The sequence below is a fragment of the Giraffa tippelskirchi genome, chromosome 1, assembly GCF_054371585.1.
Source record: "Giraffa tippelskirchi isolate mGirTip1 chromosome 1, T2T-mGirTip1v1.2.pri, whole genome shotgun sequence".
In the NCBI taxonomy this organism is placed as follows: domain Eukaryota; kingdom Metazoa; phylum Chordata; class Mammalia; order Artiodactyla; family Giraffidae; genus Giraffa; species Giraffa tippelskirchi.
In genome coordinates this window covers 54,918,963-54,944,248 of record NC_137275.1, presented here as the reverse complement: position 1 = coordinate 54,944,248, position 25,286 = coordinate 54,918,963, and the positions used below count along the sequence as shown (strand labels likewise).

Here is a 25,286-nt window from a genome sequence, read left to right as displayed (position 1 = left end):
GGCGCCGCCTCCACGTGTGGCTTCCAGAGTAGCCACACAGAGGAAAAAGACATTGCACGGTCTCCGGATGGCCCGGCTTACCCTTGAGGGATCCTGGGAAATAGAATCTTTTGTGGCCAGAAGTAATAATAAATGCGGAGAGGTGTGTCTCTGCCAGAATTAGGCTCCAAAGTGCCCCCAAGGCTGGACAGTGGAGCACACAGTGGATATCCCACGGTCCCCCAGGCAGTTACATTCACATGTCTTCTTTTATTCTCCAGGTAGCCAATGGGAGGATCCAGAGCCTGGAAGCCACCGTTGAAAAGCTCCTGACTAGCGAGATCAAGCTGAAGCAGGCGACCCTGGCCTTGGAGCTGGAGAGGTCAGCCCTGCTGCAGACGGTGGAGCAGCTCCGGAGGCAGACGGCAGAGCTGGGCAGCCGGGAGTCTGACCCCACACTGCCCAAGCCCTCGGGTGACTGATGGCCTGGGGCCCAGCTCCTGCCAGCCCACAGCTCCAGAACAGGTGTGGCCACCACCCTGACACTGTCCAGGCCTTAACTGAGAGAGATGAAAATGCTGGAGGAGAACGGAGAACGAAGCGTGCTTCTCAGGGAGGAGACTGGCTTGCCAGCACACAGATTCTTCTGAACTGACTCACAGTGCAGGGGACGAACGTCCCAGTGTTTTTGTTGTTGTTTAGGTTTAATTCTTCCCTTTTCCAGTCCTGGTTACTGTACTCAGTAGATTAGATGGCATGGACTCGAATAAATGCACCTTTATGTTCCTTTGTTGCTTTCTTTTTCAGCATCACTATGTCTGTAAAGGGCATTTGTAGTTCTCTGGTATTTCATAAGCTGAAGAGTCTGGAGGTATGCTTCCTCTGGCAAAGATGTGTCCATTGTTCTTCCAAGAGGTTTTGCATGACTTAACACCCTCAGCATCACCAGTGGGGTGCAGTTGGCCCTTGACCATTCTTGCTGCAGAAGCCCCCGATTACCCCTGGGAAAAATCAAAAGTGATTTATTTAAATTTGACATCTTAAATTTGGTCACTATGCTTGATATTTAATGAAGTTTGTCTTTGAAGAATAGTTTTCATATGTTGTTGCTTAGCCCTTAAGTATTGATCACATTCACTGTAGATACATGTTTTTATGGGAAAATCACCAGTTTTTAGACTGTACCAGGTATGGCTAGCGTGTGACTGACAGTTGTAGATTTTGAAATATTTATTATTTCACTGTGGTGTCTCATATCCACACTATAGAATCATATATTTATGTTGTGCTGTCATGTGATGTGAGCAGCCTTGTGTCCCTTCGAGCCTGCACCCCTTGGGAATCAGATCCCTTGCTGAAGTTGCCCAGCACATCAGGGCTTTCGGGGGCCCCAGACATTCTGGGGTTTTAAAGTCTTCAGACTTTCAGTCTGAAATTACATCAAACGTACAGCAGCTGAGAGCAGTTTTTCATGGTAGGATGTGCGTTTTGAGTGTAACTCACAACCCAGTGACCCACTCCCTCAGGATGAGGAGAACCAGTGCCTTCAGCCATCAAAAGGCCGCTGCCTGGTGTCATCTGGTCGCCACCTGAGGCCCCTCCTCATGACATGCTAGAGCGGGTGGCGGATTAGAGAGGGGACGTGTAGGCCAGTTCACTTCTCAACAGCAGGACCATTTCTGGTCTTTACTGTATCATCATAACCACTTCTATTCCACAGGAGTTCTTTGACACCCGCTGTGGTGGGCGTGTCTTTCAAGCCTGAGGTGAAAGGAAGGGTTTTTACACCCGGAGTCTTTCTAGATCTTTCCAGATGTTTCCAAGGGAGGCACACATGCTACCCCTGGTGCCTACACAGTTGGTTGACACCGGGGACTCTCTACTGTTGCCTGTGTCATAAACCATGATGACAAGCCTATAGCCTTTATTATGAATTGTTCCACCAGCTATAATTTAGCGAAGTTAACATGTGAGGTCTTCTTCCCACATACTTTACTGTTTGAATGTTTAATAATGTTGAATTTTGGACATCTTATTACCATTACTCAAAAACATCGACTCTGAGTTAAATAAGGTACAAAGCAATAAAACAAATAATTCATATTCATACTTTTATGCTGTTTTTTTTTTTTTTGAAAAAAATGTTGGGTTTTTGCTTTTTAGCAAAACGCTGAAGGACCACCCCAGGTGGCACTATTGGTAAAGAAACTGCCTGCCAGTGCAGGAGACATAAGAGATGTGAGTTCGATCCCTGGGTCAGGAAGATCCCCTGGAGGAGGACATGGCAACCCACTCCAGTATTCTTGCCTGGAGAATCCCATGGACAGAGGAGCATAGCGGGCTATGGTCCATAGGGTTGCAAAGACGTGGACATGAATGAAGTGACTTAGCACGTATATGAACAGCTGTAGGTCAGAGTGTGACTGTTCCCTTACCAGCAGTGAGTTCTCTGAGTGATTGGCACCTTGAAAACAAGTATTGCTCCCCAAGTGTGACACCTCTACTCTGTCTGTGTAGTAGGGCTGCTCAGACCAGACGTATCTGTGGTATGTACCAATGGGTGCTGTCATGAGATGGCGCTGGGTGAAGAAGACAGTAGACGTGGGCCTGTGCTTACAGGTTGGACAGTCAGCCTGTGTCTTAGCTGGGGACAGATAAAGTCATAGTTCACATCATTGCCTGAGGATTCACAGAGGCAAGTTTTTAAGTTTCCTGTTGTGTTTTTCCCCAGCACAACTATATGCACACACACGTGTGCACTTGTAGGTTGTCTGTCTTTTGATAAAATTTATACCATCTCAGACGGAAGACCTTGAATCCCCAGGAAGCACCCTGTGACACAGAACACGTAGATTCTATGCAGAACACTCAGTTGGGGGCCCTGTGAGGAGTTACACGTAGATAGAACAACAGTGTCCATTTGGGGATTTGTGTTTGTTTTGGTTGGCGAATTGGGGGAAAAGGATTGCTCTGAGGGCTGTGGGATGCAGGAGTTGCTACCAGAATAAGAGAAAATACTACTGTGTGAGAAGCTGCAGAGGGGAAGGTGCAGAAGGAGGTGCACAGGTCATGAGAACTCCCTGGTGGCCCTTCTGAGAGGCAGAATGCATGTAGGTGCTGACGTAGGCCTGGGCAGAGGGCGAGGGGCTCTGGGGGCAGCTGTGGCCACCACGTAGTGACCACCTCTGCATCTACAGCCAGTGTTTGGTAGTGGGAGTGGAGCCAGCCTAGGGAATTGCTCAAGGTCAGAACATGGGAAGAAGAGCTGGAGGTGGAGAGGAGGAGAGCGAGGACAAACGGACCCACCAACACCTCTTGCCTGTCTGTCACCGTACTCTGATGCCCTTCAGAGAAAAGTGGCCCTTGCTTCACTTTACCTTCCAAAAATCACACAAGCATGTCTTTGAGTCAATTCTAATTTAGAACCGGGAGGCAAGGGGACACAGGGAAAAGTAGTCCTGGCTTAACCGAACTGACGTAATACAAACCAGTACAATTAATTTTGGAGCCTGCCTAACCCGAAGGAGAGCATGCACGTGTGAGTCATTCGACGGAGGCCCTCCAGCTAAGTATATATGATTCGTGATCCATAGGGTTAGGATTCATAGACTGGTTTTGACTTTGTCACTGATGGTGCGACATTGAAGACTTAAAAACTGCAGGAACCGCAGCTGACATGTCAGACCACCCCAGTCTTCCGTCTCCTTTCCTCTATCACTGTTGTGACATGTACTCAGCCTTGTCTGATTCTTTGCGACCCCATGGACTGTGGGGTCCTCTGTTCGTGAGGATTCTCCAGGCAAGAGTACTGGAGTGGGTTGCCATGTCCTCCTCCAGGGGACCTTCGCCACCCAGGGATCAAATCTTTGTCTCCTGTGTTGGAAGGCGGATTCTTTACCTGCTGAGCCACAGAGGAAGCCCCTCTGTGAAACTTCCCTCTATCAAGTGTGACCAATCATTCTACAGGTTAAGATCCAGAAAGTTGCTATGTAAAAATAACTTACCGGACAAATTGTCTTAAATGAAAACTGGTTTAAGGGTTTGAGATAGCTCAAAATATCTCAGATTGGAGGGAACCTTCTGTTACATACTGGAAAATCATTTTCTATCTCATTTTACAGAGGGAAAAACAGGAGAAGAAAGTTTCACCTAATGGTTGCCTGCAGGGTCAGGGGGATCCTCGGTCTCCTGACCAGCTAGTAATAATCCACATCACCCAGCTTTAATTCCAATGAGTTCTGCAAATCACTTCTGATGGCATTGAAGTTCAAGGCAAGGCAAGGTCTGCTTCACTTTCCAGAAGGGTGATCTGTATAGTAAGGAGCCCAACTCGGGTTCTCTCCTGAGATGTGGAGTCTCCAGGGGCCTTAATGTATCCTGAGTTAAAACCAGAGGGGAGGACTTCCCAATGGTCCAGTGGTTGAGAATCCATCTGCCACTGCAGGAGACACGCGTTCCATCGCTGGTCCAGAAGGATCCCGTAAGCCTCGGAGCAGCTGGGCCCTGTGTGCCACAACTGCTGAGCCTGTGTGCCACAGTTACTGAAGCCCGCGCACCTGGAGCCTGTGACCACAACAAGAGAAGCCATCGCAATGCTGCTGCTGCTGCTGCTGCTAAGTCACTTCAGTCATGTCCGACTCTGAGCGACCCCATAGACAGCAACCCACCAGGCTCCCCTGTCCATGGGATTTTCCAGGCAAGAGTCCTAGAGCGAGTTGCCATGTCCTTCTCCAAGCCATCGCAATGAGAAGCCCTCAAACCACAGCTAGAGAAGCATTGAAGAACCATTGCAGCCAAAAATAAATAAACAATTTAAAAAACATCCCCCCGAAAAAAAAAAAAAAACAGACACTCTCCAGTTTGTCTATGTGTGGCAGAGAAATGCTACTGCAACAGGTTTCAATTGATTGGGTCCAACCTTTGTTCTTGACAGTCATTTCTTTTTCTACTTTAGACTTCTAAAACCCTTGCATTGCTGTGTTAAAAAAAAGATAACAGAATTGCCCTTGGTTTTAAAACGTGAAACTTCCCAGTAGGTAAAATTTTTTGTTGCCATCTTTAGAAACGATCAGAATGATTAGGGAAATACAAGAGCTGGGATTTGAAGCAGCCACAGCAGTTATTAATTAAAATTGATAACAAAAGATGAAAAAGCATGTTCTTAGTACTTACGCTTCATAGATTAACTGGCTTCATATCTCTAAAGTGAATAATCAACCGTTTTGGTTGTAAACCCTTATTAGCAAGTCGTTTGAATTTATATTATTATGTGAATATTTATTTTAAAGTTTCACTAAATTATAAGATAGAGGTGAATAAATGAGGTGAAACAAAATAGTTTAAAAATACTATTAAAAAGTTGATATCCAGTGTCTTTAAGGAGAACAATAAACACTTCATTTTAAATATTGTTTTTAAGACTGTGACACAGTAATTCCGATGTCAATTTCCAAGTTCATCCTAGTGTGATGGTTGGTTTGAGTGCACTGCCATGGCTTAAAAAAAAGTGGCTTCCAACCTCTAAATGGAGAAAGGGCACTGCTGGTCATATTAAGTCAGGTTGTTCATTAGTTCACGTGTATTCACCAATATAGTTCAGTTCAGTCGCTCAGTCGTGTCCGACTCTTTGTGACCCCGTGAACTGCAGCATGCCAGGCCTCCCTGTCCATCACCAACTCCCTAAGTCCACCCAAACCCATGTCTATCGAGTCGGTGATGCCATCCAGCCATCTTATCCTCTGTCATCCCCTTCTCCTGCCCTCAATCTTTCCCAGCATCAGGGTCTTTTCCAATGAGTCAGCTCTTCGCATCAGGTGGCCAAAGTATTGGAGTTTCAGTTTCAACATCAGTCCTTCCAATGAACACCCAGGGCTGATCTCCTTTAGGATGGACTGGTTGGATCTCCTTGCAGTCCAAGGGACTCTCAAGAGTCTTCTCCAACACCACAGTTCAAAAGCGTCAATTCTTCGGCGCTCAGCCTTCTTTATAGGCCAACTCTCACATCCATACATGACCACTGAAAAAACCATAGCCTTGACTAGACGGACCTTTGTTGGCAAAGTAATGTCTCTGCTTTTTAATATGCTGTCAAGGTTGGTCATAACTTTCCTTCCAAGGAGTAAGCATCTTTTAATTTCATTGCTGCAATCACCATCTGCAGTGATTTTGGAGCCCAGAAATATAAAGTAGCTGCTGTTTCCACTGTTTCCCCATCTATCTGCCATGAAGTGATGGGACTGGATGCCATGATCTTAGTTTTCTGAATGTTGAGATTTAAGCCAACTTTTTCACTCTCCACTTTCACTTTCATCAAGAGGCTCTTTAGTTCTTCACTTTCTGCCATAAAGTCTTTTTGTGGAAACCTGGCTAGTAAATTTTCATCTTTCTCCAAGGCAGATTAATGTGAACTAATTAAAATGTGTTAGACTTTTATATTTTTAATCAAGGACTAAAACTCTTCATTTGGAAAGCTTTGAACAAGTTATAAAAGCATTTCCAAGATTGTTTGAGTAAATGTTCACGTAGTTTTTGGGTAAGAGATGACCTAAACAATAACACGCCAAGCATCCTTTTCTGACAAAGCCCTTTCCATGGCACCTTCTCAGTACTCTTTTATTGGGCTCTCCCTTTCAGAGCCCAGCGCTCTCAGTAATGGGGCGGGGGTGGGGGAGGCACTGGTGTGGGGGTCTTCCTTGTCCATGTGGCTGCCTGCCCCCTGCCCCTGCCCCTCTGTGCCCCTTTCCTGCAGTCCTTCAGGGGCCTGAGAAATGCTAGGTTGTGTGGAGCAGAGAGGAGCTTCACATGTGTGTGGAACCACTGGCTTAGCCTAGACGCCTGACAGGGCCACAGGGAGACAGGGTTGCAGCATTCTTTTTTCCCCGTCAGATTCACCTGCTTCTCCTCACTCTTCTGGCTACATCTTCCTGCTATTGTTTTCATCTCATTCGTTATTTGGGTCTGTGTTTTGGGTGTCTTCTTTCTGCTGTTCCTGATAGTGGTTCTTCGTAAACCTCTAATTGTATTCCTCTGTAGGAAGAGCTGACCCTGTGGCTTTGGTTCTTAGCCCCTGCAGGGTGATCCTGGGGCACCATCTTAGGGGAATCGGTTCAGATGGTGAAGCCTTGCACGAGGGAAGTAGAGGAAAGTGTGCTTGGTGGTTGTGGGGGCAGGGGGCAGGTTGATGTATATAGCAATGTTCTGCCCACCTCAGCTCTTCCTGTACTTTCCACTGAGGATTTCGTGATCCATTTTCCTTCCTCTGAGGCACATGACGATCACCTTTACTCCTAAATTTCATATGCTCTAATCATCTATTCATGTTGATTATCAGAAATGATAAAATGAGCTTTTCCTTCAGGATCCCTCTCCTTCACCCTTTTATGTTTCTCTGATGACTCCTAATATCAGAACAGCCCCACTCTCTTCTCATGATGTAGACTTGGTCCCACGTGTCCACCTGTTTGGCTGTTTTCACTCTTTTCAGCAGGTGGTTACGGTGCTCCTACTGTGAACCAAACCCTGGTCTAGGCCCTGAGACCACAAGGGAAGTCCTGCTGCCCTTTTGTGTAGCAGAATAGGGAATGTTTACTGACTGAAATAGGTAAACAAAACTTCGTCAAGGGATGAGGACTGCCTATGCAGAGCTGTCAGAGAAGGCTCAGCTGAGGAGCCGGTACTCAGGGTGGGATCCTAAGGATAAGGAACCAGCTAAAGAGGAGTTAGGTGGCTTAATGTTAGAAGATGACAGAGTACTTTCCAAATCATGCATGATTCTATCCTAACCATCAGTCTCATGTCAACAGATCTCCTTTCAAAAACCCCAACACTCTTTTTCTTTTTTTTTTTAATAAATTTATTTATTTTAGTTGGGGGCTAATTACTTTACAATATTGTAGTAGTTTTTGCCATACATTGACATGAATCAGCCATGGGTTTACATGCGTTGCCCCTCTTGGACCCCCCTCCCACCTCCCTCCCCATCCCATCCCTCTGGGTCATCCCATTGCCCCAGCCCTGAGCATTTGTCTCATGCATCGAACATGGAATGGTGTTCTGTTTCACATATGATAATATACATGTTTCAATGCTATTCTCCCAGAACGTCCCATCCTCACCTTCTCCCTCAGAGTCCATAAGACTGTTCTATGCATCTGTGTCTCTTATTCTGTCTCGCATATAGTGTTATCATTACCATCTTTCAAATTCCATATATATGCATTACTATACTGTATTGGTGTTTTTCTTTCTGGCTTACTTCACTCTGTATAATGGGCTCCAGTTTCATCCATCTCAATAGAGCCGATTCAAATGTATTTTTTTTAATGGCTGAGTAATATTCCATTGTGTATATGTACCACAGCTTCCTTATCCATTCGTCTGCTGATGGACATCTAGGTTGCTTCCATGTCCTGGCTATTGTAAACAGTGCTGCAATGAACATTGGGGTACACGCGTCTCTTTCAATTCTGGTTTCCTCAGTGTGTATGCCCAGCAGTGGGATTGCTGGGTCATACGGCAGTTCTATTCCGTTTTTTAAGGAATCTCCACACTGTTCTCCATAGTGGCTGTACTAGTTTGCATTCCCACCAGCAGTGTAAGAGGGTTCCCTTTTCTCCACACCCTCTCCAGCATTTATTGCTTGTAGACTTTTGGATAGCAGCCATTCTGACTGGTGTGAAATGGTACCTCATTGTGGTTTTGATTTGCATTTCTCTAATAATGAGTGATGTTGAGCATCTTTTCATGTGTTTGTTAGCCATCTGTATGTCTTCTTTGGAGAAATGTCTGTTTAGTTCTTTGGCCCATTTTTTGATTGGGTCGAAAAACCCCAGCACTCTTAACACCGTGTCTTTTTCAGATGGCAAGAGAACAGTGATATCATTCAAGATAAAACTCCCATTACTGTATAGTCTCACACAGGTAAGTGATAAATTATGGGTCTCATCACTGATGGTTTCAACTGACATGAAGGAATCTGCTGTTCTTGACTCCACATCATCAAGCTGCATGGAGGGATGGGCTGGTACTATGGCACTGTGATGGACACCTTGTTATTTCCGTTTGCACTGACCTCGCCTGCAGACCTGACAGCCCGCATGTGGACATAGCCACATCGACTTCATGCAAGGGGGAACTTCATTCCTTAAAGTCAGGTGTGATTTCATGTACAAGAATCCAAATGGGAAGGTGAGTCAATAAACTGTGAAACTCTAAAAGGAAATCCTAGCTGCTCCAACTATTATTGTTGCATTCTGGAGTACTGAGAAAATGTGAGCAAAGACTTGTATGGTTGTTATTAATCTTTTGGAGTGAGTGATTAGTGGTGGGAAGGGTACAGGAAATGGGAATGAATAAATTTTTGAAGAATTATAAAGCAAGCCAAAATTCTGTTTGTTTTTTTATGAGGGAGGAAGTCGATGGTGTAAATTGTGGTTCACTGAGTCCTGTGACACTCTTGTCTGCACAGATTATGAGGATGTTTTTGCAGACATTCCATTAATCCTCAGTGTCATCTTTAAGAAGCCCCAGGTTTCCCAGGTACTTCTCCTAAGCAATGTTTGTGTTCAGTGTTGACTGAGCAGTTGAACATGTGCTCCTATTTTGACTCTTCGGAACACTCAAAGCCGAACCGGTGACCCTGCAGTTAGCAAATGTGCAAATATTTTGTTCTGATCCACAGTTCATTTTGCCTCTCTCTGGTCTGTCTTTATTCCAGTTATTTATTTCATGCTTCCTCATATCTTTAGCATCCTTGTAAGACATTATAAAACATTTGAAGAACAAGATGGTGTCTGGCAATTAAAAATGGAAGTAACAGCTAGTGTTTAAAAGCATGAGCCCTGGAGTCAGCTAGAATTGAAACTTGATTTCACATCTGTAAAATAGAAATAAGAGATAACAATAGCTATTTTGTAGGATTGGATATTTCAAAAGAGCACTAAGTACTGTGGCTGAGACAAAGTCAGCAAGCAATAAATGATAAATATCAGTACACTGGGAGCTTCCCAGGTGGCACAGTGGTAAAGAACCTGCCTGCCAATGCAGGAGATGCAAGAGATGCGGGTTCAATCCCTGGGTCTGGAATATCCCCTGTAGGAGGAAATGACAACCCACTCCAGTATTCTTGCCTGGAAAATCCCGTGGACAGAGGAGCCTGGCTGGCTACAGCCCAGGGGGTTGCAAATAGTCGGACACGCCTGAGCGACTGAGCGCGAACACACACATTACACTGGGATTATATAAACTAAATGGATACAATTCTGTGAGCTTGACATCAACCCCAGGCAAAAGGCCTCAACAACTATAAACATACTTAAATTTGATCTTTAAAATTTGTATGATTCCCTAAAACCATGTCATGCTAGCCCAATATAATTTTATGGTTTTGAAAGAGCAATGATCCAGCTGTAGAAAAACATACATGATGTCAGCAAAGGTTTTGACAACATCCCGCACAATAGCTTAAATGAAACTACATGGGCAGGACGGCTCAATTGGGTTGATTTAACAAGTTAAACCTATAAGACCTCTAGATGGCGGTTCTCAGCCCTAGTTGCACATTAGAATCACATGGTGAGATTTTTTTTAATTTTTTTTTTTTGGTTGTTTTTTAACCTTCCCCCTGTGATGTTAAAGTTTAATCAGGATTGAGAACTACTGCTGTAATTATAATGGGTTTAACCTAAAGCAGGGGTTTAATTAACCTGACCTGGATTTTGTCCTTAGCCAGTCCAGTTCACATTTTCATCAGTGACCTGTACAAGGACCTGTAGAAAGGGCATGCCTTTCACAAGCAAAGGTGCCGCAAAACAAACACGATGTTGTCAAGACCTTGATAGATGGTGACAAGCTGGACCCATGACCTGATTTGAGCAAAAGGTGTATTTAAATGCCGGGATCTAAGTTAACATGAAGGGCACTGGGTTCCCAAAGAGCGTCAGCAGCATCTGAAAACTTGTTTCAGATGAAATTCTCCGGATCTTCCCCTACCTATTAATTCAGAAACTCAGGAGGATGGTCATTTTAGCAAGCATCTGAGGGATTCCGAGGGATTCTGAGCTGTGCCAAAATTTGAGAACCACTTGCCTGTGGGTGGGGGGAGGTCACACTGGAGCAGTACAAAATGGAAGACACCTGAGTTAGCATCCGTGGCTGTGAGAGAATCTCATTATTTACAGCTCTGTGGATCTACAGTTTTTGTTTTTGACTGCATAGTTCGGTATGAGGGATCTTAATTCCTCAACCAGTGTTGGAACCCATGCTTTTGCGGTAGAAGTTGGAGTCTCAACCACTGGACCTCGAGGGAAGTCCCTACGGTTCTATCCTCATTTTCCCACTGCTGTGGAAATCTTCCTTACTTTGTGGGCCAGGTCATATGCTTATCTCTTCTTTCCATATTCATGCCTTAATGCTGTTCATTGAACATCTGGATATTTCGAGAGACTGTTAAATCGTGAGAAATGTTGAATGTAGAGTATGATGATGTAATACTGGCTAAACAAAACATAACCAGCAGTCACCACATGCCAGGCCCTGTTATGAGCCCCTTAGATGACTATTAACTCATTTAGTGAGGAAAGAAATGATGAGGATTTGATGTGTTTGTAGCTACAGAATGATCACCATTATTGGTTGAGTAGCAACAGATGAAGGATTGGTTCGGTTAACTTCCAGTGTTTTTCATAGATCACTGTGTGCTTAGTCACTCCGTTGTGTCTGACTCTTTGCAACCTCATGGACTGTGTAGCCCACCAGGCTCCTCTGTCTATCTGGATTCTCCAGTTAATAATACTGGAGTGGGTTGCCATGCCCTCCTCTAGGGGATCTTCCCAACCCAGGGATTGAACCCAGGTCTCCCACATTTCAGGCAGATTCTCTACTGTCTGAACCACCAGGGGAGCCCTGATAGGTCACTAGGTGTGCTGTCGGCCTGGGGACCTTTGGGATAAACAGTAAAATCATTACCAGAATTTAAAATTTCATTCTCTCTTACCTCCCTCCTCCGCATCCCCTAAAAGGGGCCAGGTGAGCAGGTGGAGAAGCATCTGCCTCAATATCTAGAGGGGACAAGAGAAGGCAAAGAAGCCAGGAGAGAGCCTACAAGGCCAGCAAAGGGACAAGGGTGGAGAATGGGGTGCAGAAGGCAGTAGACCTCCAAGTCCCCCTGCCTCCAGCTCCTGGGGAACTTGCAGGTGGCTCATCCCCCAAGTGAGGTATAACCAGAGAGACCACGACCACCTGGGGGACTCCTCTCAAGAAGGTACTGCCCAGGGATGACCCAAAGTTGCTGAAAGGAGTGTCATATCTCAGGGCACATTTTTCACCTGGGTGGAAGGACCAGCCTGTGTTTTACCGGCAAATAATTTACCAGTATTTGTTTTACTGTATTTTACCAGTAAAATGCCCAGCATTGGCCACCTTCAACTCTCTTCTGGATGGTGAGGGTTCAGAAGCAGTGTTGGCTAGTTTGGTGCTTCCTGAAGTGTTCTGAGGCATGCCATTTCCAGGATTCGGCTACCTTTAGAGATTAAAAATGTGTTAGCATGAGTTATGGATGCTGAGAAGCTCTGTAGTAAGTGTGATATGGTGATTTATAATAAGACATATGTGTTTGATCTTCAAGCAACACTCCTAAAACCCTTGGGATTTCCTGTATTGAAGCTGATAAAGATGTTTTTTGTTATGTTAATGAGGTGAATTTTGGAACCCATCTGAGGGGGGCTGGTTGCCAGAGGAACCAACCAGGAATGAAAGTTAGAACTTTCAGCTGCCAGCCCCTGATTTTCAGGGAGGGGAGAGGGGATGGGGGTTGAATCAATCACCTATGGGCAATGATTTAATCAGTTATGCCTACATAATGAAGCCTCCACAAAAACCCAAAAGGATGAGGTACTGAGAGCTTCCAGTTGGTGAGAACATGGGAACTGAGGGAGAGTGGGGTGCTCAGTGAGGACTGGGAGCCCCACTCCCTGTCTCCCTTTCTCTCTTGCCCTGTGCATCTCTTCCAGCTAGTTGTTCCTGAGTCATATCCTTTAATAATGTCAGTCATCTAGTAAGGAAACTGGTTTCCTAAGTTCTGTGAGCCACTCTATTAAACTAATTGAACCCAAGGATGCAGGCATGAGAACCTCCAGGCTATAGTCATTCAGAAGTACAGGTGACGACCTGGATTCGCAGTTGGCATCTGAGCCCTTACCCTGTGGGGTCTGATGCTCTCTCCAGGTGGTATTAGAAAGGATTTGAACTGTGGGACACCCTGCAGGCGTCCGAGAATTGCTTGGGAAAACCCATACACATTGGAGTTGGTGTCAAAACTGTGGTGAAGAAACCTAGTTTCCACTCTTTCAATATGTAGTCTTTCTAAAACATTTCTTCCCCATTATTGTTACATCCCATTTAAAACTGATTAAAGAAGACGATTTAGATGATACAAACTACATTTAACACTTCACAAAGTGGGTAATTTCCTTTTAGAGAACTGCAGAATGGGGCAAAAGGCAAGAAGCTTTTATAGGATAAAGAGTAAACAAGGATGAGACAAATAGAAAATATCTGGTTAGCTGAGGTGAAGTTCCCACCCTTGTTGGGAGTGAGAAGGCCCAGAGTGGGCTTGGCCTTTGGGGACTGGCCGACTGGACACCCTGCATGTCTGGGTCAAGCACAGCATTCTCAGGGACATGAATGTTCTCAAATTTCGGATTGCTAATGGGGCACCCTGGAAAGGAGTGACTCTACCTTGGGACTAGAGATTTATTTCAGCAACACACAGGGTAAAGACTCAAGCACACAATAGAAACATACAAAATAAAAGCAAATCCCTCCAAAACTCCCTCAACACAGCACCCAAAGGTAATCACTTTTATTAGCTTCTCGTCTCTTCTCCCAAGAGTTGATAACACTTACTACAGGAAATGTGCATGGGAACATTTTGGGTGGTAACTTGTAGGGCGGAGGAAGGGTGTGTGCCACTGGGTTCTAGTGGGTAGAGGCCAGAGCTGCTGCCGAACTCTCTACAGGGCACAGACAGCCCCCACAACAAAGCAGCTTGTGCCCGCAGTTCAACCTTGCCTGTGATGAGAAAGCCTGTAGTGGTTTGGAGACCTGAGTGTATCAGAATCCCCTGGAGGGTGTGTTAAAACACAGATTGCTGAGCCCCACCCCCAAAGGTTCTAATTCAGTAGGTCTGGAGTCCCCTTCCCCCCATCATGAGCATTTCTATAAGTATCCAGGGGATGCTGACAGTGCAGGTCTAGGGACCCCATTTTTCAAACCTTTGCCTAGGCCTTCCCTGATCTATGTAGACCAAGTGACACCCTAACACCAGGTCTGGGTTCCACCTGTAAGAAAAGATGAAGGGGAGTGAGGAACACTGCTTGCTCTGTGAGCGCAGAACCGAGACACAGCAGAACCTGTTTCCAGAACTTGAACTTAATGGTGTGGCCATACTCCATTGCACTAGAGGCTGGAAGATGTGGTCACTAGCAGAGGGCTGTGAGCCCTGCCAAGATGGTGGAGGATTTCATTACTGGAGGAGGCAGAAAGAATGGACGACCGGATGGTCTGCAGCTCTACTGAGAGCCTCTCCAGATCTGTGCCCTCCCTGCTCTCTCCCCTCTCCTCACCGGCTCCTCCAGACACATCTCCTCTTTGCTCTTCTGGCGGCCAGCACACTCTCTCCTCAGGGCATTTGCAGCCCCTACCCACTCTGCTTTGGAAGCACTGGTTTCTTCTCTCCATTTGGGTTACTCCTCAGAGAGGCCTGCCCTGCCTGACAGATACCCCCTGCCCCCTCTTCCTTGTACCTCCTCTCCTTGTATCCTTCTTCTCTGTTCTTGTTACTCAGTACTCTCGACAGCAAAAGGCATATTTATTTCCTTCTCTGTTTGCCACAGGAAAGCAAGATTTGTGAGGACAAGGCCTGTCTTCAGGTAGATTTGTGCTGAGCCTTTAAGTCTATGAGCTTCTACAGTGCTCATTAATTTGGAATATTTTCTTTGGGCTTCTTGCACCCGGCGAGGTTGCCAATAGGTCCTGTGGCCCTATCTGACGTTCACAGTTGACCCTTTGCCTCTCTAGGGTGGCTTCATCTCTCTGGATCCTTGGGTTGCAGCTGGAGTGTGAGCCAGAGGAGAAAGAGTGGGCTGGCAGCCAATCTTCTGAAGGAGGCAACACCATTTCTCAAAGGAGCATGTGACGGTCATACCCCTTTAACATAATAGCCCAATCAAGGGAGAGGCCTTGATTCATCTGATTTACCCCCATCAGAAAAATCATCTCCTATCTAAACAATCTTGACTTACAAGATTCTTAATGGCTCAAAAATGCCTTATCAGCTTAAGCTGATCTAAGAAAATAAACATTTCATAACTGTGATCACACAAGCGGCTCCAGAAACAAAATAGCTCAGCCCTGATGGATAGTTCTCACAAACCAGGCAATCACACACTCCTGAAATAACTAGAATTTTGGTGACTTCATAGGGAGCCAAATGGAAGTGCCCTTGCCAAGTGAATGCTAAAGTCATCCCATGGTCAAAATGTGGTCAGGGGCTAGACATGAGCCAGAAATATTTTGCTCTAGCTAGAGCCACTTTTCAAGTGGAACCCGGTTAACTTGAGCCCTCAAACTGAAGGGTTATGCTTAGGTATTAGGGAAAGAGGACGTAACTACAATGAAGTGAACTCATCTAAAGGGTCTGGCTAATACCAAACAGAGATAGAATGACAGCAGACAGCGGCAGGCCAGGAATCAGGGGTGACTCAGTGTACCCTACATTGATGGCCCGTGCTGTCTGGAATCACTGTACCATATAACCTGGCAGGGTCCTGTAGGACTGAAAACAGGCCAGGCCTTGGTCCACAGGACAGAGATTTTCAACATCTGGTTAAACCAGCAGCTGGTTAAAATAAAACCAGTTTCCTGTTAACTATAAAAGACCAGTTATCAAAAGAAACTCTTTTTCTCAGCATTTTAATTTTTATGATTTCATGGTGATAAGAGAGCTTCCCAGGTGGCGCTAGTGGTAAAGATCCCACCTGCCGATGCAGGAGACAGAAGAGACTGGGTTTGGGAAGATCCCCTGGAGAAGGGAATGGCAACCCACTCCAGTATTCTTGCCTGAAGAATCCTATGGACGGAGGAGCAGCAGGCTACAACTCATAGGGACGCAAAGAGCTGGACATGACTGAGGCCACTTAGCACACGCGCGCATGGTGATAAGAAGAAAGGACATTGTTTTTCAGGAGAGTATGCTGTAGCAATTTCTCCAAGATGTATCTTCTGGGATGAGGTGTACACGTGATTTCTTTTAGGATGGACAAGACAGTAGCCCAGACAACATCAGAGGAGGCCCAGCTTTGCCCACTGGCTCAGCTTTGCAGCAAGTGGTGCTTCTGTCAGGGTAGGGCTACGCTCCCTCCAGGCTGTCTGAAAGGGGTCATTTTGTTCAGACTGTTCCCATAAATTCCCCTAAAGCATAGGTGGTGATTTTCTTTACTCCTCAGATTCCAAATCCTTTCAGTAACTGACTTGGCAGTCTGCATTACGGGCAGTCAACAGAGAGGGTGCATGCCTGGGAAAGCTGTGCCAAACCCGGGCTCGGGACATCTCTAGGGCTGTGCCAGAAAACCAGCGCTCCGGCAGGGTGGGGACCTGTGCGAAACCACGGGTCTGCTCTCTGGCTTCAGGACTGGTAGGCACCAGCCGCAAAGTCCCATCTTGGCCTCTCCCAGGGTTTTCCAGAAGGTTCTCAAATTTTCTGCACAAGACAGGCATCATAATCCTGGGGTTTGGTGGGGGCAAATGGAGCTGCCAGCAGCTCCCAGTCAGGGAGTGCCTTCCTCGGTATTCATGGGTAGGATCAGACCTCAGTGAGCTTAGGTCCTCAACAGAAAATATTTTTCATGTGATGTCTTGGAAACTATTTCTCACAGGCAGAGGCTCACTGAACCTTCAGAGGCCACAAGCAAACACTCTGGAAACCAAAGAAGCTTTTCTGGAACTGTGTGAAAAGGCTGTCCATGGCCTTGTAGCTGGTGGTCTGAAGGTCTTCGCTTTCACTCTTCTTTCTTCCTGTTTCTTCCCCCATGAGGCCTCTTCCCAAGGAGGCTCCTTTTATTCCTCAGTGATAATAGCCTGATCCTAACAGCAGCCTTCACTCCAGCTGCAAGAGCTTGGAGAGAGGTGAGGAAACAAACTCCTCTAAAGAGGTGGGTGTTTGAAGCTCAGCTGTCTGCTCTTTTAAGGGCAACTGGCTTTTTTTTTTTTTTTTTTTCCACATCATGTGTCTTTTAGGATCTTAGTTCCCTGACCAGGGATGGAACCCAGGCCCTTGGCAATGAAAGTGCATACTCTAACCACTCAACCACCAGAGAATTCCCAGCTTTTTATGTTTTGTTCACGGGGCCCATGACCCATCCCCACCCCAAGACTAATATCCAGACTGTCGGGGGACTGGCTACGAGAAAACAGAGGGCAGTCTCTCTTACCAGACTCCTCACACTGGCTTGCAAGAGAACTTGCTTCTCTCTCGACATGCCTACAATTATCAGATCCTCAGAGCAGCTGGCATCAAAGACTCAAGCTGGAGCCCCCAACACAACTCAATGGTAAGTCAAGCAAACACTCAAGGATGTGCCATCAAATACAGTCACCACCAGTCACATGTGCAGGCCAAGTACTTGAGATGTAGCTAGAGGGAACTGAGATGTACTATCAGGATAAAATACACACCAGACTCTGTAAAACACCCACTTACAGATTTCATTTTTGGGGGCTCCAAGATCACTGCAGATGGTGACTGCAGCCACAGAAGTAAAAGACACTTGCTCCTTGGAAGAAAAGCTATGACAAACCTAGACAGCATGTTAAAAAGCAGAGAGATTACTTTGCCGACAAAGGTCCATGTAGTCAAAGGTATGATTTTTCCAGTAGTCATGTACAGATGTGAGAGTTGGATCGTAAAGAAGGCTGAGCACTGAAGAACTGATCCTTTTGAACTGTGGTGCTAGAGAAGACTATTGAGAGTCCCTTGGACACCGAGGAGATCAAACCAGTCAGTCCTAAGGGAAATCAACTCTGAATATTCATTGGAAGGACTGATGCTGAAGCTGAAGCTGTAATACTTTGGCCACCTGATGCATGTGAAGAGCTGACTCATTGGAAAAGACCCTTATGCTGGGAAAGATTGAAGGCAGGAGAAGGGGGAGACAGATAGTGAGGTGGTTGGAAGGTACCACAGACTCAATGGATATGAGTTTGAGCAAGCTCTGGGAGTTGGTGAAGGACAGGGAAGCCTGGTGTGCTGCAGTCCATGGGTTTGCAAAGAGTCGGACATGACTTAGTGACTGAACAACAAGAACTAATGTTTATATGGATCACATTTTGAAATGATACTATTTTCGATATACTGGATTAAATAAAACCAGCTATTAAAATTAGTGTCATCTGTTTTTACTTTCTTTCGTGAAGTTACTGGAACACTTTAAATGACCTATGGGTCCACATCACATTTCCATACAATAGCACTACCCTAGAAACTCAGAAAGAAACTTCAGTGTGGTCTGAGGGTCAGCAATGAGCTGCACTGAGATGGGTCGGGGGCGGTGGGGGGAGGGGGCGTTATTTCATTAGAGAAGGAGAGAAGGGCTTTTCATTTTGTGAGAAACTGCTTTAACTCACTAGCCGACCGGCAGGACCAGGGCAGCAGGAGGAGCCAGACAATAACTGGATTTTACTCAGGTGCCCATTTAGCTCGTCAGCTTTCCAATCTGCATTGGAACACTAGGGGAAGGAACTGGGAGCCTCTGATGTGATCTCTCTCCTGGCCTGTCAACCCTCCAGGAGGAGAGGGACCTGTGCTTGCCTGGCAAGTCCTTGGTCCAGCCAGCAGCCAGCACAGAGGCATTTTTGTGTCTGGGCAAAAAAGTCCAGTAGGAACAACTGCCGCTTCAATGCTGTGGATCTATCCTCTAAGGAGTTACTGTCTACTCCGTGTTCTCAAATATCCCATTCATTTGGTATAACTACTGCCTGTGTTTCACACATAAGGAGGCAGAGTTCCCTAGGTGTTAAAAAGAGGCAGAAAATCACATGGGGTAGAGAGGAAATCAGGGCTTTGCCTCCCTCCTCACTTCTGTACCCTGAACCACCACGTTCTACCTGATTCCAGCCTCTGCTTGGACCCAGGGCCCCACCCCAGGTGCTGGGTCTGGCCCGCTCCAGTGCTGGCCACTCCCAGTCCATCAGGTACAGCCCGAGTCCCTGCCCAGCATCCAACCTGTGCCTCGGGGTGTGGGATGTAGGAGAAGCATCCAACAGCAGGCTCGCTGAAGGTCTCTGCTGGCTGGGGAAGCGCCACTTGGGCGGGAGGGTTGGCCAGCCACCAGCGGGGCCCCAGGGCCCTGCCCCGGGCCAGTCCCCACACGCTCCCTCCCTCGGGGTTTGCATCTGCTCCAGCGGCCTTTGTTGTCCAGCCCTCTGCTTTCTGTTTCACTCGGCAGTTTCCATCTGGCATTTAGATATTATAAATAGCCGCTGCTAGGGTGTGACTTGGGTGGAAACCTGGAGGCTGTACTCCACCCTGAAGGAGAAAAAAGTCTTATTTAATTCATTTTTGGGCTTGGAGGCTTCTAGCTGTTTAGAATGCCAATTAGGTGGCAGCTGCAGGGTTTTTCCTTTTCCTATCCCAAGATGGCCTGTCTGATTTTTCTGGGCCAGTTGACTTAAGCTCTTACAGGAGGATGGGTGGGGCGGGCTTGGCAGGACCCCAGTGGTTCTGAACGCAGGCTGGCTGAGTTTTGCTTACTTTCTGCCTGTGGGTGGGGAGTGGGCAAGTTTCCACAGAGGAGCCAGCCCTTCCCTGTTTCTTCCATGATTTAGGAGCTTGGGAGAAGAGGAGGGAGGTTTCCCTGAGGGTGGGGAGTGCAGCCAGCCAGTGCCTGAGGAAGCCCCCAAACCAGTGCCCTAACCGATGCCCCCGGAAGAGCTCTAGACCTCCTGGCTCCCACACAACTCGGGTCTCTGCACCAGGCATCCGGCACTGATCGTGCTGCTGTGTAGATTACATTCACTCTGAAGTGCTGTTTTCTCATCGGTGAAGTGCGGGTTACAGTGCCCACCCAGGATTCTGGGGAGGGTGGTGTGGCCCAACACACAGGCAGCACTTGGCATAGTGCCTGGCACACAGTGAGGGCCCACAGATGCCAGCTCTCACCAGCTTCCATATTAGACTGAAACACAAAGCCAGATAACATGCAAAGAACAGTTTCTGAAGTGTTCAGTGCAACTTACAGGAAGACCAAAGAAATTGCAAGGCTTGTTGCTACCTAAAACGATATTTAAAAATGAAAGTACCACATAATAAAATACAAAATATTTACTATACATAATAGAAAGATCATGACAAGATGAAATGACAAGTGAAAAAGCAAAGCAAGTGAGTATGTCAGCAGACAAAAGCAAGAAACATCCAAACACTCATGCTCCAGGAGTCATCACCATTATTAGAAGTCCTTGGTGTGGGACCTTTTGGCTCCTTCTCTATGTATATAATGGTTTGCGTGTGTGTGTGTGTGTGTGTGTGTGTGTGTGTGTGTTTGTGTATCTAGGTAAGTGGGGGCTGAAGCTCTGACGTAGTTAGTGAAAAGAGTAAATGAGTAAGTAACACTTCTCCGTGGACATGCCTAGGGCTCCTAACAATCTCAGCCCTGTCATCAGTGGTGACGGCAAGGTTTCCTTAAGGGTCCTCTCCATGGATTTTTCTGCAGAAAAGGCCAATTGACAGCCCTGTGCAGTTCCTTTGGCCAAGAGACTCTTACCTCTTTGGGACTGCCCAAGAAGAATGGGAAAATTCTAAAGGAGGGCTCAGGTCCTGCCGTTTGGGAAGAGGAACTTGAAGTCATTAGAATTAGAGCTAGCATGGGAATATGATGTCATTATTGAACAAAAACTGAGTCATCTGTTCACTTCATAAGTAGCTTTTGATGTGTGATTAATTAGGATGAAAATATATTGTTCATTTTAAATTAAATCTAGAGTTCATTCCAGAACCTGTTGGACTATAAGAGGGTAAGACATGAAGCAGTTCCCCCATTGCCTTCAGATTCGATCAGTTGTGAGACAATACAGGTGTTCAAAGATGGCTGGTTTCCTTTCTCCCCTCTGACCTGCAACCTTCCCTACCGTGATGGAGGAGGAAAGGAATATGCAGGCCACCTAATGCAGCATCTTAGGTACCCAAGTGAGTGAACAATTCAAACCCTATGCATCCCAGGAAAATCTGACTATAGAAACTTTGGGGCTTTCTAGGTAATAACACTAGATGCCTTTCAGTTCAGCTCAGTCACTCAGTCGTGTCCAACTCTTTGCGACCCCATGAATCACAGCACGCCAGGCCTCCCTGTCCATCACCAACTCCCTAAGTCCACCCAAACCCATGTCCATCGAGTCGGTGATGCCATCCAACCATCTCATCCTCTGTCATCCCCTTCTCTTTCTGCCCCCAATCCTTCCCAACATTAGGGTCTTTTCCAATGAGTCAACTCTTCGCATGAGGTGGCCAAAGTATTGGAGTTTCAGCTTTAACATCAGTCCTTCCAATGAACATCCAGGACTGATCTCCTTTAGGATGGACTGGTTGGATCTCCTTGCAGTCCAAGGGACTCTCAAGAGTCTTCTCCAACACCACAGTTCAAAGCATCAATTCTTCGGCGCTCAGCTTTCTTCACCGTCCAACTCTCACATCCATACATGACCACTGGAAAAACCATAGCCTTGACTAGATGGACCTTTGTTGGCAAAGTAATGTCTCTGCTTTTAAATATGCTATCTAGGTTGGTCATAACCTTCCTTCCAAGGAGTAAGCGTCTTTTAATTTCATGGCTGCAATCACCATCAGCAGTGATTTTGGAGCCCAAAAAAATTAAGAGTGACACTGTTTCCACTGTTTCCCCATCTATTTCCCATGAAGTGATGGGACCAGATGCCATGATCTTAGTTTTCTGAACATTGAGCTTTAAGCCAACTTTTTCACTCTCCTCTTTCACTTTCATCAAGAGGCTCTTTAGTTCTTCTACACTTTCTGCCATAAGGGTGGTGTCATCTGCATATCCAAGGTTATTGATATTCCTCTCAGCAATCTTGATTCCAGCTTGTGTTTCTTCCAGCCCAGTGTTTCTCATGATGTATTCTGCATATAAGTTAAATATGTTATGTCACCTCTAAGCTCAAGGCCTGTGACTCAGGCTTCTTGGAGAATGTCAGATGAGAGAAGCTTACTGGCTGGCAGGTAATTCAGACATCCCTTTCTTCAGATAGGTCCTTGCCTTGGGTACTCCACAGGCTGTCAAAGTGTTCAGGGGTCTAGCTTCTCATTCTCTCTTCTTCCCTTTCCCCAACTGGAGAGAGCCTCACCATCTCCCAGAACACCACTTAATGCACCCTTCTTATCTGAGCCTTCATTATCAGATGTCAAGATATTTCATATGGAGACATCAATGCCACTTTTCAGAGAAGTAGTGGCTTAAAATCTGAAGATAGAGAAGAATATGAAATAGCTGTAGATAAACACGTTGGTTTCATTCATTCATTCATTGTTTGCCTTCCCTGAGAGCCTAGAGAAACACTTCTTAAACCTACCTTCTTCATTGTTACCACCTTGTTTGTTGGTTGTTTTTTGGCTGTACTGGGTCTTCGTTGTGGTGCTCGGGCTTAGTTGACCTGCGGCATGTGGGATCTTAGTTCCTTGAACAGGGATCAAACCTATATCCCTTGCACTGGAAGGCAATTCTTAACCACTGGACCACCAGGGAAGTCCCACTACCACATTTTTCAAGCCACCATCCACTTGGACAAGCGCAAGGGTTTCTTAATGTGGTTTTTTTTTTTTTTGCTTTCATTCTTGACTTTCTCCCATTAAGGTGATTTAAACAACAGTAAACCATCCTCCCCCCACCCCCAATCTGATCTTGTCTCTTGGCACTTCAGCTGAAATTCACTGACTGCCTTTCCCTTCCATCTGTTACTTGGTGGATGAACACTAAACCCTTCAAGGTCCTCAGAGCCATGGCTGCCGCCTGCTCCCAGTGTCAACAGTCCCTCCCTTTCTGTCCTGCAGTGACACTGGCTACCTTTCAGATCCTCAAATCCACAGCAGTCACCCTTCCTCCCTTCTGAGGCTTTGCCTGGGCTGTCTCCTCCTTCCCTCCTCACCTCAAATTAACTCATTTACTTTGGATTACAGCTCAAACATCACTTCCTCAAAAAGGCTTTCACAGCCTCCAGGCTTGAACAACTTCCTTGCAATATGTTCTCTTAACACTTGGTAATTGTTTTTCATATCACTTATCCGAGTGAGGCTTACATATTTTTTTGGGTGGTTATTTGTATTCACAGATACTAGTCTGTCTCCCCCTCAGGTGACTCGCTGCATGAGAGTAGGGGCTGTGCCTGTTTTGCTCACCGTTCTAGTCTCAGAGCCTAGCACAGAGCCTAACACAAAGTGCAGGATAAATATCTGTCAAATACTTCTATGGATTTGTGGACTGGGCTCTCGGGAGTTTATCATCAGCTAAGAGACAAGAAGATTCTTCAACGCCATCTTCAAATGTCATCCTCATCTTGAAGTTTCCCCATCCAATCCTTTTCTCCTCTCCACTCTGGGCAGAATCATTCTCTTCCAGTACGCGCCCCAGTGTGCTCTGTGTCCTTAGTAATCCCTTCTTGGGCTTGGAGACGTCCCTGTAGCGCAAACGGTATAGAATATGCCTGTGAGGAAGGAGACCAGGGTTCGATCCCTGGGTTGGGAAGTTTCTCTGGAGGAGGGAATGGCAATCCACTCCAGTATTCTTGTCTGGAGAATTCCATGGACCGAAAAGCCTGGCAGGCTACAGTCCATGGGGTCGCAAAGAGTCAGAACACGACTGAGTGACTACCACATTATGTCTTAAAAAAATAATCAATTTATTTTTATTGAAGTATAATTGATTGGCAACGTTGTGTTAGTTTCAGGTGTATCTCCTTGGGCTTTTGGAAGAAGACTGGTCTCACTTCATCCATCCCTTTCAACTGGACAGCGCCACCTGGAAGCCTGTATCCATTTCTCAGGAATGCTGTAATCAAATACCACAAACCAGAAGTCTGAAATCAAGGTGTCAGCAGGGCCATGCTCCCTCTGAAACATGTGGAGGAGAATCCTTTCTTGCCTCTTCTAGCTAGTGTTTCCCGACTGTCCCCTCCACCTGCCCAACCCTTCTCAGCTGCCTGGGAAAGTCCTGCTGATCCTTCCAGCTCCATGGTGTTCTCTTCTGTGCAGCTGATCTGACCTGTCACCAAAGAGAGTTAGTTCCTCCCTCCTGTGCTCCCACTGCACCTTGCCTATAATGCCAACATTGTCCTTATCACCTGTTACCACAATGATTTTATGTCTGCTGAATCACAGAATAGTAGATGGTAGGTGCCTTGAGGGCAGGGACTGTGTATCATTCAGTTTTTAAGGTCACGTCTCTAGCATCCACAGGGTGATTGGTATGAAAAAGGTAGCCAACTCAATAAATGATGAAGTAATGAATAAATGAGTAGTGAGCTGACTAAATGGAATCTGTGCAGGTTGTCAGTAGAGGATGATGAAGGAAGGCCTCAAGGACCATGAAACACTGTGCAGTAGGACTCTAAGGTTTGAAGACATTAGGAGTCAGTGATCACAATTTAAGCTTAAGTGGAGTTCACAGTAATATTGGGCTGTATAATGTACCTTACTGGGCTTGAGGAAGTGAAAGGATTATAGAAAGTAAAGCTATCATTTGTGCAATCAAGAAAGTGAAGTTTAAGAAGAAGTCTCCAAATTACTTTTAATTCAGTGAATGCACAAGAGAATAAAAGTGGGTCCTCTTAGTGGGAAGTGGTTATCTAGAAAAATAACTTGCACAGCCAGCATAGCTATTAAAATCATGTGTAATGGCAACACTGGAAAAGCAAGAAACAGTTTGTGAACAAAATGCAACTCTCCTATCTATCTATCTATCTATCTATCATCTATCTATCATTTATCTACACATCTAATCTATCATCAATCTACTCCAGAAGATCAGGAGGGGCAGATCTGAGTTTTGTGGGGTTCCTCATTATCTCTTTAAATTTTATTTGATACCAACAGAAGCCTTCTACACCCAGTGGTGACTTGGACAACTTAAGGAACTTACTGTCACAGTCAGGTAATTAAAAAAGTCCCTTGAGCTGCAAAAAGTAGGCTCACTTCAGATTTTAGCATTCCAAGTCCCAAGTAACCGTTAAAACTCTGCAGCTGAAACTTT

At 45.9% G+C, this 25,286-nt stretch overlaps 1 protein-coding gene across 45 annotated transcripts in view; it reads left to right on the top strand.

Moving 5' to 3' along the window:
• Window positions 1–765, top strand: part of TBC1D1 (TBC1 domain family member 1) — a 226,326-nt gene extending 225,561 nt beyond the window's left edge. For all 45 annotated transcript variants that reach the window (XR_014082761.1, XR_014082782.1, XR_014082781.1 and 42 more), the window contains one exon: window positions 261–765. Coding sequence is in view for 23 of the 45 variants with exons in the window: in XM_081592877.1 (XP_081449003.1) it covers window positions 261–461 (201 nt within the window). In the remaining 22 variants the exon portion in view is untranslated. The remainder of the gene's footprint in view (window positions 1–260) is intronic.
• The last annotated feature ends 24,521 nt before the right edge of the window (window positions 766–25,286 follow it).